The 15,799-nt window shown below is 45.0% G+C and overlaps 2 protein-coding genes across 4 annotated transcripts; one reads left to right on the forward strand and one right to left on the reverse strand.

Annotated features, from left to right (window-relative positions):
• Positions 1-5,742: 5,742 nt before the first annotated feature.
• On the forward strand, positions 5,743-15,544 carry LOC120704205. 3 transcript variants are annotated; one of them, XM_039988512.1, is made up of 5 exons: positions 5,743-7,255; positions 7,385-7,483; positions 7,588-7,739; positions 7,854-8,196; positions 15,428-15,544. In XM_039988512.1, the coding sequence occupies exons 1-4, from the start codon at positions 6,778-6,780 to the stop codon at positions 8,163-8,165; spliced, it is 1,041 nt and encodes a 346-aa protein (XP_039844446.1). In that variant the 5' UTR covers positions 5,743-6,777; the 3' UTR covers positions 8,166-8,196; positions 15,428-15,544. The 3 variants fall into 3 exon arrangements, with proteins under 3 accessions (XP_039844446.1, XP_039844445.1, XP_039844447.1); XM_039988511.1 differs by lacking the exon at positions 15,428-15,544 and having other exon boundaries at positions 6,149-7,255; positions 7,854-8,322; XM_039988513.1 differs by lacking the exon at positions 15,428-15,544 and having other exon boundaries at positions 6,222-7,255; positions 7,385-7,491; positions 7,854-8,322.
• Positions 11,832-12,681, reverse strand: LOC120704206. Its single transcript, XM_039988514.1, has 2 exons — positions 12,229-12,681; positions 11,832-12,115 (listed from the first exon to the last, which is right to left on the reverse strand). The coding sequence occupies exons 1-2, from the start codon at positions 12,668-12,670 to the stop codon at positions 12,060-12,062; spliced, it is 498 nt and encodes a 165-aa protein (XP_039844448.1). The 5' UTR covers positions 12,671-12,681; the 3' UTR covers positions 11,832-12,059.
• Positions 15,545-15,799: the final 255 nt, after the last annotated feature.

The following is a 15,799-nucleotide window of genomic DNA, read 5'->3' on the forward strand; positions in this document are numbered from 1 at the left end:
GTGCATCCATTAGCTCCAGACAGAGTTGTCGGGTGTCGCTGCCTTTTCACGGTTCAGTTGATTCTTTTTTTTTGGTGCATTTGGGGCCCGAGGTACTCCCTGTTGCCAGTGCAAGTGCAACAGGAAGGTCTTCTTAAACAGTCAGACACATATCAGTTCTGCTGCTCTCGGTCAGAGCAGTCAATGGAACGATAGAATAGAACACTGAAAATGCAACTTTCTATTGAAAGCAAAATCTTCCATGATTAAGCAGAAATGAAGAGAGATTAAAACAGCAAACACAGCTCTCACAGTCCTAACAAAACAAGGACCGACAGGAACCAGACAGGGACAGTTACTCAAAGCGGTATCTAGAGACCAACAACCTCTATGCTTACGTAAGCAGAATAGACTCGGAGACTTTCGGCTGCAGTGTCAGAGCGTGGTCTCCTCCGACATTACAGGCGTGTACAGCCATCCAATGCTGCAGATTGCAGATTGCAGATTGCAGAAAACTGGTAAACATCGAAACAAAATCCTGTAAAGATTATCATCAAGATGCTATTAAAAGTATTATCTGTTGCCGTTTTCTCACGGGTAGCAAGAAGTAAACAATTCGAACATTTTGTTTTACTCCCTCCTGGCGCTAACACTGACCGCTACTGAACAGTCAAATCATGAAGAGAGTAGGGGAACAACCACCTTTTTGACTCATTCCATGTGAAGACATACCGTGTTTGTTTCTAGAGGCTAAAGTTAAAATTATGCCCGGTCACACTAAATAGAATCTTGCTATTTAAAAGCATTAAATAAAATATATTTATAATATTTTTTGACAGATGGATGCTAATTCGCGAGACGAATCTAATGAGTCTAATTAATCTATGATTTGCTACGGTGATGCTATAGTAACCATCCTCTAATTATAGATTAATATATTTCATTAGATTCGTCTCGTAGTTTAGCCTAGATTCTGCAATTAGTTTTGTAATTAGACTTTATTTAATATTTCTAAATTGATGTGTACAGGTCACAATCAAAGGGTTTAAGAGCTACGAGGAGATCTCAACAGAGCCCTTCAACCCCAAAGTTAACGTAGTCGGTAAACATCCCCTCCCTACGCTTCCCAATTGATGCACAGACAACTTAATGTGCCGCCATCTGTTTCAAGCAGTCGAGCCTGCAATAGGTAAATCCTTACATAGTAGCTGATTGCAAAGCTTGAGTGGTGATCAACATTGAGCAGGCACTTCTTCAAGATTCTAACATTATGTATCTCTTTATCTGCCAAATTCGGTTTTGGTGCTGTTTAATTTACTTTAGACTGGGTGTACACGTGAAGCTCTATCAGCAAACCAGACCTTGCAATGAAACAGTTATGGAAATCCTTGTGATTCTTCTATGTGATTGTTGTTAGTTTGTACGGTCCAATGTTTCTGCTGAATAATTCATTGCAAGTACCAAAAAGTGCAACGGGGACTTTCATGCATATAGTTCTCTGAGCTAGTGCAAGGTGGTCATGGATACTTGGTTATGATAAAGAAAAAGGTTTCACCCCCGCTTTTACTAACTGACCTTACTAGCCCTGTCATCCTGTATCTACACTTCGTTGTGTTAGATTTTTTTTTTCCAATCACCTATATATAGGCCATTGTTCTGACGTTCCTTTTCATTCCAGTTGTCCCTTGATGCAATGATAATCATACATGTATATTCAGTCTCTAATGGTGTTTTAGAACTATGAATGAATTGTCTGGAGTTCTTTCTTTCTACTAATATACAACGACGGCGCAGCTCTCCTGCGCGTTCAAGAAAAAAATTGTCTGGAGTTGCCTTAATTTTCCGGTGCACTTAATTGCACATATGTTATTTTAAAGGTGAGTTTTGCTGACTTTATAGTGTTTACACGCTCCTTTCTGTTAGGATGGGGATGCAGTTGATGCATGATAGTGAGGATGGACCTGGTGACCCTGATCCTGAAGGCAGAAAAGAGAAGTACATCGGTGTGAAAGTCAAGGCAAGTCTTATTCGCATATAGGGTGCATACGTTTGGGAACACATCTACTATTATATTCATTTTCAGTAACCATCACATAATTAAAAGTGGCGTAGAACTGTTAGCATTAATTAATGTTGCCATGCTCCTTTTGGATACTCTTCTGATGCCTGTCATCAACTTTAGTTTTTCCTGATGCTCATATATAAGGACTGCTGCGTGATTCAGGTCTCCTTTACCAGCAAGGGAGAGATTCAGTCTATGAAACAATTGTCAGGCGGGCAGAAGACTGGTGGCGTTGACGCTAATTTTTGCTATCCAGCGATGTGACCCAGTTCATCGCGTCCACTTTCCGACCGGAGATGGTCATAGTTGCAGATAAGGCATACGGTGTGACACACAAGAACAGGGCGAGCTACATGAATGTGGTGTCCAAGGAGCAGGCGCTGGACTTCATCGCGCATGACCAGATGCACAACGCCAGGTGAGGCTGCTGCTGCTACGATCTGCGGGCGACGCGCTCGTGTCGATCGTGTATACCTCGTTATAGAACAGAACCACACTTGTTCAAGTAATTCCATGGCCAGTTCAAAGGATACAATTAATACAAGGAGTCAAGGACAACATAGTAATAGAGGCTCTGATTCCTGAAAAGCAACACCCAGAGAAAGCAGAAGGGAACACACTGCATTGTACTAACAGAAACATAAAAGCTAGCTAGTGGAGATCGAATACCGAAGGATAGTACTACCAGCGACGGCTGGCCACTGCAAGATGCATGGAGCTAGTTCAAGTCCCATTGAACACCTCCATGAGGGCCAGGTACGACGTGGATGTGTTCCTATCTCACCCTGGTTCAGTGGATTCTTTCCAGTCGAGGGCCAACATTTGTAGGCAGATGGCGTGGAGGATGGCCATGATGCAGCAATACGTGAACATGGTGAAACAGGTGACATCATGATATCCATCTTTTTCTTTCTTGCCGTCTCCACAAGATAGTATAAGTCATCAAAACTAAATAAAGACTCCCATGTGTTTTTGTGACGTGTTGTGCACCTCAATCGACCGACATGCAGGATACCAAGCCCGCTATGGAGGAGATGGACTCTATTATTAGGGAGATCAAGGCATGCTCCCCCTTGTCGTGGTTGTCTCGCTACAATGCAGGAACTGGTAGCCCCGGCCCCCAAAAAGCTGTCTGGAACGACGCTATAGCTCGTTTAGCCGCAAATAATAAACACTAACTTATTCTTGTGTCATTCACCAATCACTGACGGTGCTGAGCTTAAGATCGATGAACCGCCCAAATAATCGCATCCTCCTATATATCCTAGGGTGGGTTACCTAGCTATTTATTGTAAGATAAAACATGAGAGCTTTTTACTAACATGGACCTGCTAGGTTGCTCGAGCTGGCAGTATCACCAAAAAACGCAACAATTTTGTCATCAGGATGCCTTTTTATGAACTACCTAGTTTAAAGACAAGAAATTATTTTTTGCGACCAATGGAAGGAAGAAGAAAGCACAATGGTACTAGAAAGTTTCTTGTTAAAAAATAGTACCTACAAGTTTTGCATCCTCTCCGACCCTTATTTGGAATGCAAGTTTATTTTGCTCACACCAAAGGAACTTGTTTTTTTTTCTAATGTCCATGTGAAATTATTCAGTTCAATATCGGTGAGAAAAACATATTACAAATATATCAAAAATAAATGACATATGTAAGATAGAAATTGTGACCATAGCATCTTTTTGAAAGGTTCAAATTTTGTCCAGAGGAAAACGGAAATTTTGAAATTGGTGAGAAAAACATATTACAAATATATCACATGCCAGAGGACGGTGTTTTGGCAATCACTATAGCAAACGGAAATTTTTCCAACTCATCCTTGAAATGCAATAACTCTCCCCACCATCCCCATATAGAATGATTTTCTTATTATCAGGTGTGGAGTATAATAAGAAAATCTCTTACACTCACTTAAAATCCCAAATGTAGACAACATTATTTTTTGACCTGTTTCCAACTCAAGTGGCAACATTCTTAAACGAGAATGCATGAAAAAAGCACTATGACTTTGTAGAAATATTTTACCCATAAGGCAATTTTACAATCTAGTTCACATTCACTCAATAGATGATAGACGACAATCTACCAAAATAAAAAAAATAGTATTGCAATTTGATGGGGCCCAACAAAAAATAAAAGATAAATAGATGTTGGCCGTGTTTAGATAGAACGCAAAAAAAAATTTGCGACGGAATCTTGCTAATTTGAAGTACTAAATGAAGTCTATTTACAGTAGCATCACTGTTGCAAATCATGGATTAAGTAGGCTCATTAGATTCATCTAGCGATTTACAGCCCATCCATGTAAAATTTTTTGTAAATAGACTTCATTTAGTACTCCATGCATGTGTCAAAACATTCGATGTGACGTTTTTTTTTGCATTTACGGGATTTATGGGTAAAGATCTAAACAAGGCCGTTATTAAGGACGAAGGATGTAGCTACTGAATATGTGAAAGTGGCTTTATAAGATCCCAGCGTAATTGTCATATTAGATTAAAAAAGTATATAATATTTCAAACATTTTGTGGATCCATGAGAATAAGTCAAGCAACTTGCTGCTGGGTATTGAAGAGTGGAACTTGTCGATGGGCGAGCGCTGCCGAGCGCACTGGGGCAAACTTTAAGTTGTGTTGCGCAAAGAGATGCACTAGACTAGAGTGTCCACAACAGTGACACATGGTGTCGCCATGCAGCGTACTAGCATGGTGATGGCCGCAACATGTGGCACACGGTGTGCACACAACCGTCCATGATAAGAGAGAAGAGGCGTCATGCTAGTTGCTTACGGACTTTTCTTTGCCTTGTTTGCAACAGATGTCGTGTGCGAGCGTGCTAGTGTGAGATGGGTGACGTGATACAATGCACAAGCTTGGCGATGGCCGCAACATGTGTCACGCGGTGCGGCGGACAACCATCCATTCTAAAAGAGAAGAGGCAGCACTCTAGTTGCTCATATATTTTTCTTTGCATTGTGTGCAGTAAATGTCGTGCGAGAGCGCACTATTGAGAGATGGGTCACGCAAAGAGACATATTAGTATGTCGACAACTATAGCACATTGCGCGAAATGCGGCGCAGGGTAACGGCCCCAATATATGGCACGCGGTGTGGCACGCATCCGTCTATTCTAAGAGAGAAGAGGCGACACGCTAGTTGTTCATAGACTTTTCTTTGCCTTGTGTGCAACCGATGTTGTGCGCGAGTGCACAAGTGTGAGATGGGTCACACAAAGAGATGCACTATTATGTCAACAGTCGCAGCACATTGTGCGTAATGAGGTGCACTAGCGGGGTAATGGCCGCAACATATGGCACGCAGTGCGGCGCACACCTTCCATTCTAAGAGAGAAGTGGGGGCACGCTAGTTGCTCACGGATTTGTCTTTCCCTTGTGTGTAGCGGGATGCCGTGCACGAGCGCACTAGTGCGAGACGGGTCACACAAAGAGACACACTAGTATGTCGACAATTGCGACACATTGCACGCAATGCGAAGCACTAGCATGGTAACTGCTACAACATATGGCACGCGGTGCGGCGCACAACCGTTTATTCTAAGAGAGAAGAGGCGGCACGCTAGTTGCTCACAGACTTTTCTTTGCCTTGCATGCAATGGACTGTTCTGGATGCCAGTTTTTCACAGCACTGACCCCACATGTGGCACGCAGTGCGGCGCACAACTGCCTATTTTAAGAGAGAAGAGGCGGCACGCTAGTTGCTCACGGACTTTTCTTACTAGTGCGAGATGGGTCACGCAAAGAGACGTGCTAGTATGTTAACAACTGCGGCACATTGCGCGTAATGCGATGCACTAGCGGGGTAATGGCCACAACATATGGCGCGCGGTGCGGCGCACACTGTCCATTCTAAGAGAGAAGAAGCGGCACGCTAGTTGGTGACAGACTTTTCTTTGCCTTGTGTAGTGGACTGCTCTGGTTGCCAGTTGTTCACAACACTGACCCCATAATGCCATGCGGTGCGGCGCTCAACCATCCATTCTAAGAGAGAAGAGGCGGCACGCTAGTTGCTCTTAGACTTTTCCTTGCCTTGCATGCATTGCACTGCTCTGGATGCCAGTTGTTTACAGCACCGACCCCTTATGTGACACGCAATGCGGCGCACAACTGTCCAGTTTAAGAGAGAAGAGGTGGCACGCTAGTTGCTCTCAAACTTTTTCTTGCCTTGCGTGTAGTGGATTGCTCTGGATGCCAGTTGTTCACAGCACCGACCCCATATGTGGCACGCGGTACGGCGCACAACTGTCCATTTTAAGAGAGAAGAGGTGGCACGCTAGTCGCCCGCAGATTTTTCTTTTCCATGCGTGCAGTGGACTGCTCTAGATGCCAATTGTTCGCAGCACCTATCCCATCCGGCCCCACATTAGAGCCGTTCCGCCACTATATATTCTTCTAGTGGCCTTCTTCTTTCATCAGTCTTCTTCCTTCTCTAGTCCTGTTGCATAGGTCGCTTCCATTTATAATAGCTTTAGCCATCATATCTGCTATCTCTATCTTAACCTGGCCCCTATCCTGATTGTCTCAATCAACCGCCGATCCATCACCTTAGCCGGAGGTATTCAGTCTTGTTGCGCGCCAAACTTCCTCACTCGGCCTGATCTCTACATCCAAAAGTACCCAGAATCATGAATCTCGAACTTTAATCCTAGTTTTATATCGATGACCTTGATGTAGTTTTCAAACCTCGTGTCATCGGCGATGAAGAAGAAGAGACGATGAAAGATCTCTTTAGATCTAGCGCAAAGAAGGGTAAGAGAGAGAATGGTACAAGTTATTGGAGAAGTATATCGATAGAATATATGACTTTTTCTCCAAATAAAAAGAGAAAAAAAGTCTCGTTACGAGATGACAATAGGAGAGGGGACGACGGTCCTCGATTCGTGATTCTGGGTACTATTGGATATGGATGTCATTTAGCCTGCCTGCGTCCACCGATGGTCGATGCGCGCATCGACTTGACTTGGCATGCACAGGAGTGGCTCCACTCACCGCGGTTCGCGGCGTGCAAGCGTCACGGCCGGCAGCGCTGGCCGCGCTCGGCACGCGGTGCGCATCTCGCCGCGGCGTGCGGGTGTCGCGGCCGGCCACAGGCAGGCGCCGGCACGCCGGCCGTTTCCGCCTTTCCAGAGCGGGGCCGATCCCCCGCGCGCCGCCGTTGCAGACATCCGCACCGCCTACAGCCGGCAGGCCCTGGTGAGTCGTAACTGCGTACCCCAAACCCCACGCTGCCGGCCTTCTTGTGTTCGGCTTACGAACACACGGCGGAGCACGCCTTTACGCCGGCCAGTGTGCTTACTTACATCTGGAACTGCTTGCTTGCAGAAGTGGCGTCCGGACAAGCTGGAGCTGCCGGGGGGACGAAGGCGACCGTCGTCGGGCGAAGGAGGAAGCCAAGGCGCAATTCCAGCAGCTGCAGATGGGGTACGAAGGTAGAGGGTGCCTTTTGATTTCCTATATACGTGTGTGTGCGTGAACAGAATTCGATGGATTTGCATCGCTGATGGAGAGAGTTTGATTCGTGGCAGTGCTGTCGGACGCCTCCAAGAAGGCGGCGTACGACCGGGACGTCGTCGTCGTCTCCCCGTCCGAGTCCGATCTGGAGGCCATGGACGACTTGGTTGACGAGATGGACAGGCTGGTGGAAAGGATGAAACAGTTTCTGAGCAGGATTAAACAGGTGACATATTCGTTGCTTCCTCGTCGCCCTTATTCCTTACCCATCTCATGGAGAGAGCGATGCTCGTTTCGTGACGCTGGGCATGCATCTTTGATATGACCCACGTATATGCAGGAGCCCAACCTCACCATGGCAAAGATGCTGGCCATGATGGACGAGGAGATCAACAAGGGCTACTGCGACCTGCCTCGGGCGCCTGGGAGATGGACGCCGCCGTATCGCTCTAGCGCGGGGACTAGTGGCGCCGACGCCCAGGCAGCTGCCACCTGCCAGGGACGCCCGCGGGAAGTCGTCCTCCTCGACACCGCCACCGGGGTTCTACGACCCGTTCGGCCGCACAGGCTAGCTGCTTCCTGTGCGAGTGCGACCATCTGCGCTGCGTTGAACCAAGTAGTTCTAGTTGTAGCCCCGGAATATCCTAGCTAGGACGGCTGAGTATTGATGAATGACACCTGTGGTTACTGTGTGTTAGAAATTAGCCAGGCTTAAACATTAGAGGCTAATAACCCAAGATCTTAACATAACCTAGTTCATGACAAATCAATCTAATGCGGAATACATGGTAAACATTATACCAGCGTTAGCAGTTGCAGCAGCCATTTACGCCTGATCCGTAGAGGAAGTAGGCGTTCTTGTCGGTGTAGAAGACGCAGCAGCGAATCGGCGTCCTCCGGGCGCCAACATGAGTGCTTGGCCTTCCAAACCCCTCCAGTGCCTTTAGGGATCAGACTAGCGGTGGCTAGTGTTTTAGAATGAGATGAATGAGTGTTTAAGGTGCTAACCACGACCTTATATTTATAGGCACTGTGGGGCTGGGGGCCAGCCTCTGGAAATGGGCCTAATGAGCCTGCTGATCACAGCCCATTAGGGTTTTATCATTAGGTTTCCTTAATCGCGTTTAGATGGTTTAAATGCTTCCTTAATAGTGAAGATCACAATATCTTAACTGAAATATTTATTTCCAACATTCTCCCACTTGATCGAACGGTTAAGGCTAATGTTCGTATCATACTAATGTTCACCCTTAGTAGTAACAGAAAGTACCGGACCAATGTGTCGTCAGTAGCTTGATGCACTACTAGGACCCCATTACCCACAGTCTCACTGAAACACCTCGGTAGAACGCTTATTCGTTAGTTGGGAATCATAATGGCCCTAAACCAGGACCTAAAGACTATCCACCAAACCCATATTAGTAACGTGTTGCTTAAACACGTTCGGTAGTAAGTCTTTAGTGAGCAGATCCGCTAACATAGAATTAGTTCTTATGTGCTCAATCTTAATGGTTCGATCCTGGCATCTTTCTTTCACAACACGATATTTAAGGTCAATGTGTTTGGAAGCACCACTTGACTTGTTGTTACTCGAAAAGAATACTGCAGACTGATTATCGCAGTATAACGTTATAGGTTCCGTAATGCTGTCAATTACCTTGAGGCCCGGAATAAAATTCTTAAGCCAAACAGCCTGTCCAGTTGCTTCATAGCATGCCACAAACTCAGCTTGCATCGTCAACGCTGCAACTAAACTTTGCTTAGAGCTTTTCCATGATATAGCTCCACCAGCTAACGTGTAGATATATCCTGATGTAGATTTCCTACTATCCACACATCCAGCAAAGTCAGCATCAGTATAACCCACAACTTCAAGGTTATCTGGTCTTCTGTATGTGAGCATAAAGTCTTTAGTGCCTTGGCAGTAACGTAATGCCTTCTTGACACCAACCCAGTGGACCTTTCCGGGATTTTTCTGATATCTTCCAAACATTCCGGTAGCAAATGCCAAGTCAGGACGCGTACAGACTTGTGCATACATCAGGCTTCCGATAGCTGAAGCATAAGGTATGTCTTTCATCTCATCTGATTCCAATTAGTTCTTAGGACATTGGGCTTCACTAAACTTATCGCCCTTCGCTAATGGAACAGGTGTGGCCTTACTCTTATCCATATTAAATCTCTTAAGCATTTTCTCAATATATGCCTTTTGAGACAATCCTAGTACTCTTTTGGTCCTATCTCGGTGTATCTCAATGCCCAGAACATAAGAGGCTTCACCGAGATCTTTCATATCAAAATTGGATGAAAGAAATCCCTTGGTCTCATGCAGCATACGCTTATCGCTACTCGCTAATAGGATATCATCCACATAAAGCACTAGAATTATAAATTTACCACCCTTTATCTTAGTGTAGATACAATTATCCACATCATTCTCCTTAAATCCGAATTTCTTAATCACTTGATCGAATTTAAGGTTCCACTGTCTTGACGCTTGCTTAAGCCCGTAAATGGATTTCTTAAGTCTGCATCCCAAATGTTCCTTGCCCTTCACAACAAAATCTTCCGGTTGTGCCATGAAGATGGTCTCATCCAAGTCACCATTAAGGAACGCAGTTTTGACATCCATCTGATGTAGCTCTAAGTCATAATGAGCCACTAGCGTCATAACAATTCTGAATGAATCTTTCTTAGACACAGGGGAGAAGGTTTCATTATAATCAACCCCTTCCTTTTGTGTAAAATCTTTGGCTACAAACCTTGCTTTGAATCGTTCGACATTCCCTTTAGAATCACGTTTAGTCTTGTAGACCCATTTACAGCCTACTGGTTTGACTCCATTAGGAATATCTACCAGATCCCAAACATCATTGGAACTCATGGACTTAAGCTCTTCTTCCATGGCCTCAACCCATTTGGCAGAGTTCTCACATGATACTGCCTCTCTAAAAGAGTTAGGATCATCAGCTTTCCCAATATCATACATGTCTTTACTTAAGTATGTCTCACAATCAGGAAAACTGTCTGTTTCCTAGCCCGCTGTGATCTTCTTAATGGTTCAACTGGCTGAGGTGCTGGTTGAGGTGCAGTCTGAGGCACCTCGACAGGGTTCTCAACTTCAGCATTAGGCGCCATTTGCTCAGCTTGTTGTTCGCTTGCAGGCTCAGGAGCTACTTCAACAGGCAGAGCAGCGCTAGTACTTTGAACAGAAGGTGTACTCTGAACGGAAGGAACGAACAGCGGCACTAACTGAGGTGTTACTGTTTCTTGAATCACCGGGATGGGAAGCTCAGCCCGTATTTCTTCAAGATTTATTTCCCTCCTCGGAAAGCTCCCACTGATTCCTGCATCCTCTAGGAATACAGCCTACCTGGTTTCAACGAACTTAGTGAAACGATCAGGACAGTAGAATCAGTATCCCTTAGACTTATTAGGGTATCCGATGAAATAACAGCTCACCGTTTTATCATCTAATTTTTTTTGCTGTGGATTAAATAACTTAGCTTTGGCTGGACAGCCCCACACACGCAAATAATTAAGCGATGGTTTCTTCCCAAATCACAACTCATAAGGTGTTTTTGGCACGAATTTGGAAGGAACACGATTAAGTATGTGTGCAGCTGTTTTTAATGCTTCCATCCACAGCTCCACAGACAAAGTAGAATAACTAAGCATGCTACGTACCATGTCCATCAGTGTACGATTACGACGCTCAGCAACTCTGTTTTGCTGTGGTTCGCCCGGCATACTGTACTGGGCCTTTATACCATTCTCTTCAAGATACTTAGCGGATGGTCCAGGTACTTGGCCGAATGGAGCATGCCTCCCATAATATTCACCACCTCGATCCGATCTCACTAATTTAATAGTGACATTATGCTGATTTTCCACTTCAGCCTTGAATATTTTGAATTTATCTAATGACTCGGATCGATCACGAATGGGGTAAATATAACCATAACGAGAGAAGTCATCTGTGAAAGTAATGAACGAGTCAAAACTATCAACAGACTTTACTGGGAACGGGCCACAAATATCAGTATGAATTATTTCTAATAGGCCCGAACTCCGAGTAGCTCCTTTCTTAATTGTCTTAGCGAATTTCCCCTTAATACAATCAACGCGTTGTTGATCTAAGTCTGAGAGATCTAATGAATGGAGTATCTCTTCTCTTATGAGACGCTCAATTCTCCCCCTCGAAATGTGGCCCAAACGACAATGCCACAATTTCGAAGAAGTCTCATCATCACGCTTACACTTATGCGATACATCATCCACATTCATTGCAGAATAAACTTTATCAAGAGAAAGCAAATAAAGATCGCCTTGCAAATGACCAAGGCCCACACTTAAATTATGAAATTTAATGTTGCACACTGAGTTGCCAAACTCACAAATATGTCCCGACTTATCTAAACGCGAAACAAAAATAAGGTTTCTCTTCAAACTAGGAACATAAAGAACATCATGCAAACTAAGGTTGAAGCCGCCTGGTAACTCCAAATTGAAGCTCCCAATGCCTTCAACCTTCACTTCATTGCCATCAGCCACTCTTAGACTTTGCTCCCCCTCTCTTATAGTTCGGATCGAACTGAATACCTGCAGTGAATTGGAAATGTGCACAGTGGCACCTGAGTCAATCCACCAAGTATTAGGAGAAAAATTCACTAAGAATGATTCATCAATAAAAGATACATAATCAGTAATTGTACCTTTGTTCTTAAGCCACTCCTTAAATCCATGGCAATCCTTCTGCTCATGTTTAGGTGACTTGCAGGACTTGCACAGCCTCTCATTAGAGGTCTTCTTATGTGACACGGCCTTGCTCTTATGGCCCTTAAACTTTCTCTTATGCTGCCTGCTGCTGCCAGACTCAGCCTGATGCTTAGGAGTGTTGCTCATGCTAACACGCCCAAAGCGCTCGCTGACCATGTTGACAACATCTTTCATCCTCTCAGCTTTCTGCTTTTCTTCTTCCTCAACACAGTAGCTAATGAGCTCAGCCATGCTCCAAGTCGCCTTCTGAGTGTTGTAGCTTATTTTGAAGGGACTATACTGTACTGGCAGAGAAGTCATAATGAAGTGCACAAGAAAACCATCAGAGATAGCCATATCCAGTGTCTTCAGCTTATTTGCCATGTTACACATGCTCATAATGTGCTCCCTGATTCCACTTTGCCCACCATACTGTGAAGTCAGCATCTTCATGATCAGGATGCTAGCATAAGTCTTGGAAGAACTCTTAAAGTTCTCCTTCACCTTGGTAAGGTATGCCTTGGCGCTCAGATCATTACCATCCTGGTCCTTATCAGGAATAGCAAGACAGATGGCCGGAGTGATCGTGTTTTTAATGGTCATGTTGGCCATCCTGTCTGATCTCTCCCACTTCTCAATGGCAGTACGATCACCATTGGGATCAGCGGGCTCTGCTGGTTTGTCTTGACGTAAGGCGAGATCATACTCGCACACAGCAATGGCCACCTGAACATCTTTATACCAGCTGGGGTAGTTGGTGCCATTCAGGGGCTCAATGGATTTCAGGTAGCCCGCCACAGTGTTCACTGAAAATCATGAGAACAATAACTTAATTAAACTCACAATTAAGATGCGCATAAGAAGTATGAAATTAACCCTACGATGGTCTGATTAAAATCATACATAAATTTCAATTTGCATCACCGATGGGGAAAACAAACGAAATTTATCATTAAAACTCGTAATTAAATCAACGATGGTCAGAATTAATTACAAGTGCTCTAAATAAACTTCCCGATGGTTCCATTTAAATAGAGTGCATCTTAATTGCTTATGGTGGATGAACATAATTTTCAGTGAATAAATGCAATTAAAATATAATTAAAAGCATTTACATAACTCATGGAAATTAATTAACATAATGCTGGTAATTAATAAGTGCAACAAAAAATAATTAAAGCCTTTAAACATAATAGCAATTAAAATTAAACTTAAATCATAAGAAACAGTAATAGAAAAGGCTTTAAACATTAAACTGGGCTAAAACTCATGAAACAGGCCCAAAAACATCCCCATGCGCGCGGCCCAAACTACGCAGCCGGCCCATTTGGCCCATCCCGCGAAACCCTAATGCGGAGCAATCTGGACCGTTCGTCATGATCCAAGGGCCACAAACTGATGTGATTTCAAATAAAAGAGTGGAGACATGTCTGAACCCTAAATCACTTCCACTCCCTTTCCTTCTTCATCCCTCAGACCGAGCCGCCGCAATTCACGCGCTAGTGGCGCCTGCTGCCACATGCTGCAGCTCTGCCCCCTCGCGCTCGGGCCGGCCGCGGCCTGGCTCTCATGCGCCGGAGCGCGTGCCAGGGGCGCCGCGCGCCCAGCGCTGGTGTGGCTGACCCGTCCCAACGACCCCGTGCGGCCGCCGCCTCATGCGCCTGTGGCGCGCGCGAGCGGGCCCTCTGATGCGCGCGGTACTGCGGCTCAAGCCGGCCGCCGCATCGGCTCCACGCGCCGCCTCTGATGGCCCCGTGCGGCTCGCAGGCCGCCGCCTTATGTGCGGTGCGGAGCGGGCCCCGCCCGAGAGCGCCGGCCGCCGCTTGATGCGTCGCGTGCGCGCCGCTGATGGCGCGCTGATGCGCCTCTGCAGGTCCTTCCGCCGGCGCCGCGTGCGACCGAATCGCGCGCGGCTCCGTCGGTGGGTTCTGCAGTGGTGCTTGCTCGTGGCTTGCAAACCAACTCATGGCCGCAGTCAAGGTAAGATTCAATCTTAGGGTTAGGGTTCATGAGGAATTTGGGATTTCTTGATGCGATCTGAAATTTGACTATTCCTCTTCTTCTAAATGCTGACTGATGCATCTAATCTCATAGATTTGGGCTTTAAATTCGCGGAAGTTAACATGAACATGGATCTAATTTGGAGAACAGATTAAGTAGCAGCAAACCCTAACCTTAATTGCATAGCTAATCATCAATTTGCCTTGGTTTAATCATAAATTAGCATAAACATTAATGATTTGCATCTAATCCGAGACACTTAGCATTAACAGATCAAAATTAATCTTAAACTTGACCTAAACCGAATTAGATTAGATCTAATTTCGTGATCAGAAACTTAATTAACCATGATTTAGATCTAATCATGCTTGATTAACACATAAAAGCCATTATGCAGGATCTAATTGCATCTTAAACCGACGAAAATCAGAGTCATAAACATGGCTCAAAATTGACCGTGCATGACTAGGTTAAGATGGCTCATGATACCGATTGTTAGAAATTAGCTAGGCTTAAACATTAGAGGCTAATAACCCAAGATCTTAACATAACCTAGTTCATGAAAAATCAATCTAATGCGGAATACATGGTAAACATTATACCAGCGTTAGCAGTTGCAGCAGCCATTTACGCCTGATCCGTAGAGGAAGTAGGCGTTCTTGTCGGTGTAGAAGACGCAGCAGCGAATCGGCGTCCTCCGGGCGCCAACGGGAGTGCTTGGCCTTCCAAACCCCTCCAATGCCTTTAGCGATCAGACTAGCGGTGGCTAGAGTTTTAGAATGACGTGAATGGGGTGTTTTAGGTGCTAACCACGACCTTATATTTATAGGCACTGTGGGGCTGGGGGCCAGCCTCTGAAAACGGGCCTAATGGGCCTGCTGATCACAGCCCATTAGGGTTTTATCATTAGGTTTCCTTAATCGCGTTTAGATGATTTAAACACTTCCTTAATAGTGAAGATCACAATATCTTAACTGAAATATTTATTTCCAACATTCTCCCACTTGATCGAACGGTTAAGGCTAATGTTCGTATCATACTAATGTTCACCCTTAGTAGTAACAGAAAGTACCGGACCAATGCGTCGTCAGTAGCTTGATGCACTACTGGGACTAAGCCTGGCTAATGTTTAAGCCTCTAATGTTTAAGCCTGTGGTTACTGTGTACTAAGGGAAAGGGATAATCCTCCAGGGTTAGTCGAGCAGGCAGTGCGCTGCATCACCGAGACAAGGCAAAAACTTAGTGACCAAATGTTCCTCATCGTGATCTTTTCAAAAAAAGTTGGCATTGCATCCAAATTGATAGAGCACGATGTTGGGTATGATCCCAGCAGCTAATCGCCCTCCATAACAAATTGGCCAACAATTGATCCTTAGAGGTCCGCGATCTGTGAGCAAAATTTCGATTATTTGCGTCTCATCGCAAGTCGCACCGTGCTATAAATAAGAGGATGAAAAAAAAATCATTCATTTTCATCACCGTGAGACACCCTAAAGCCATCATCAGATTCAGATCAGATCAAGGTGT

The sequence above is a fragment of the Panicum virgatum genome, chromosome 4K (assembly GCF_016808335.1).
Source record: "Panicum virgatum strain AP13 chromosome 4K, P.virgatum_v5, whole genome shotgun sequence".
Classification (NCBI taxonomy): domain Eukaryota; kingdom Viridiplantae; phylum Streptophyta; class Magnoliopsida; order Poales; family Poaceae; genus Panicum; species Panicum virgatum.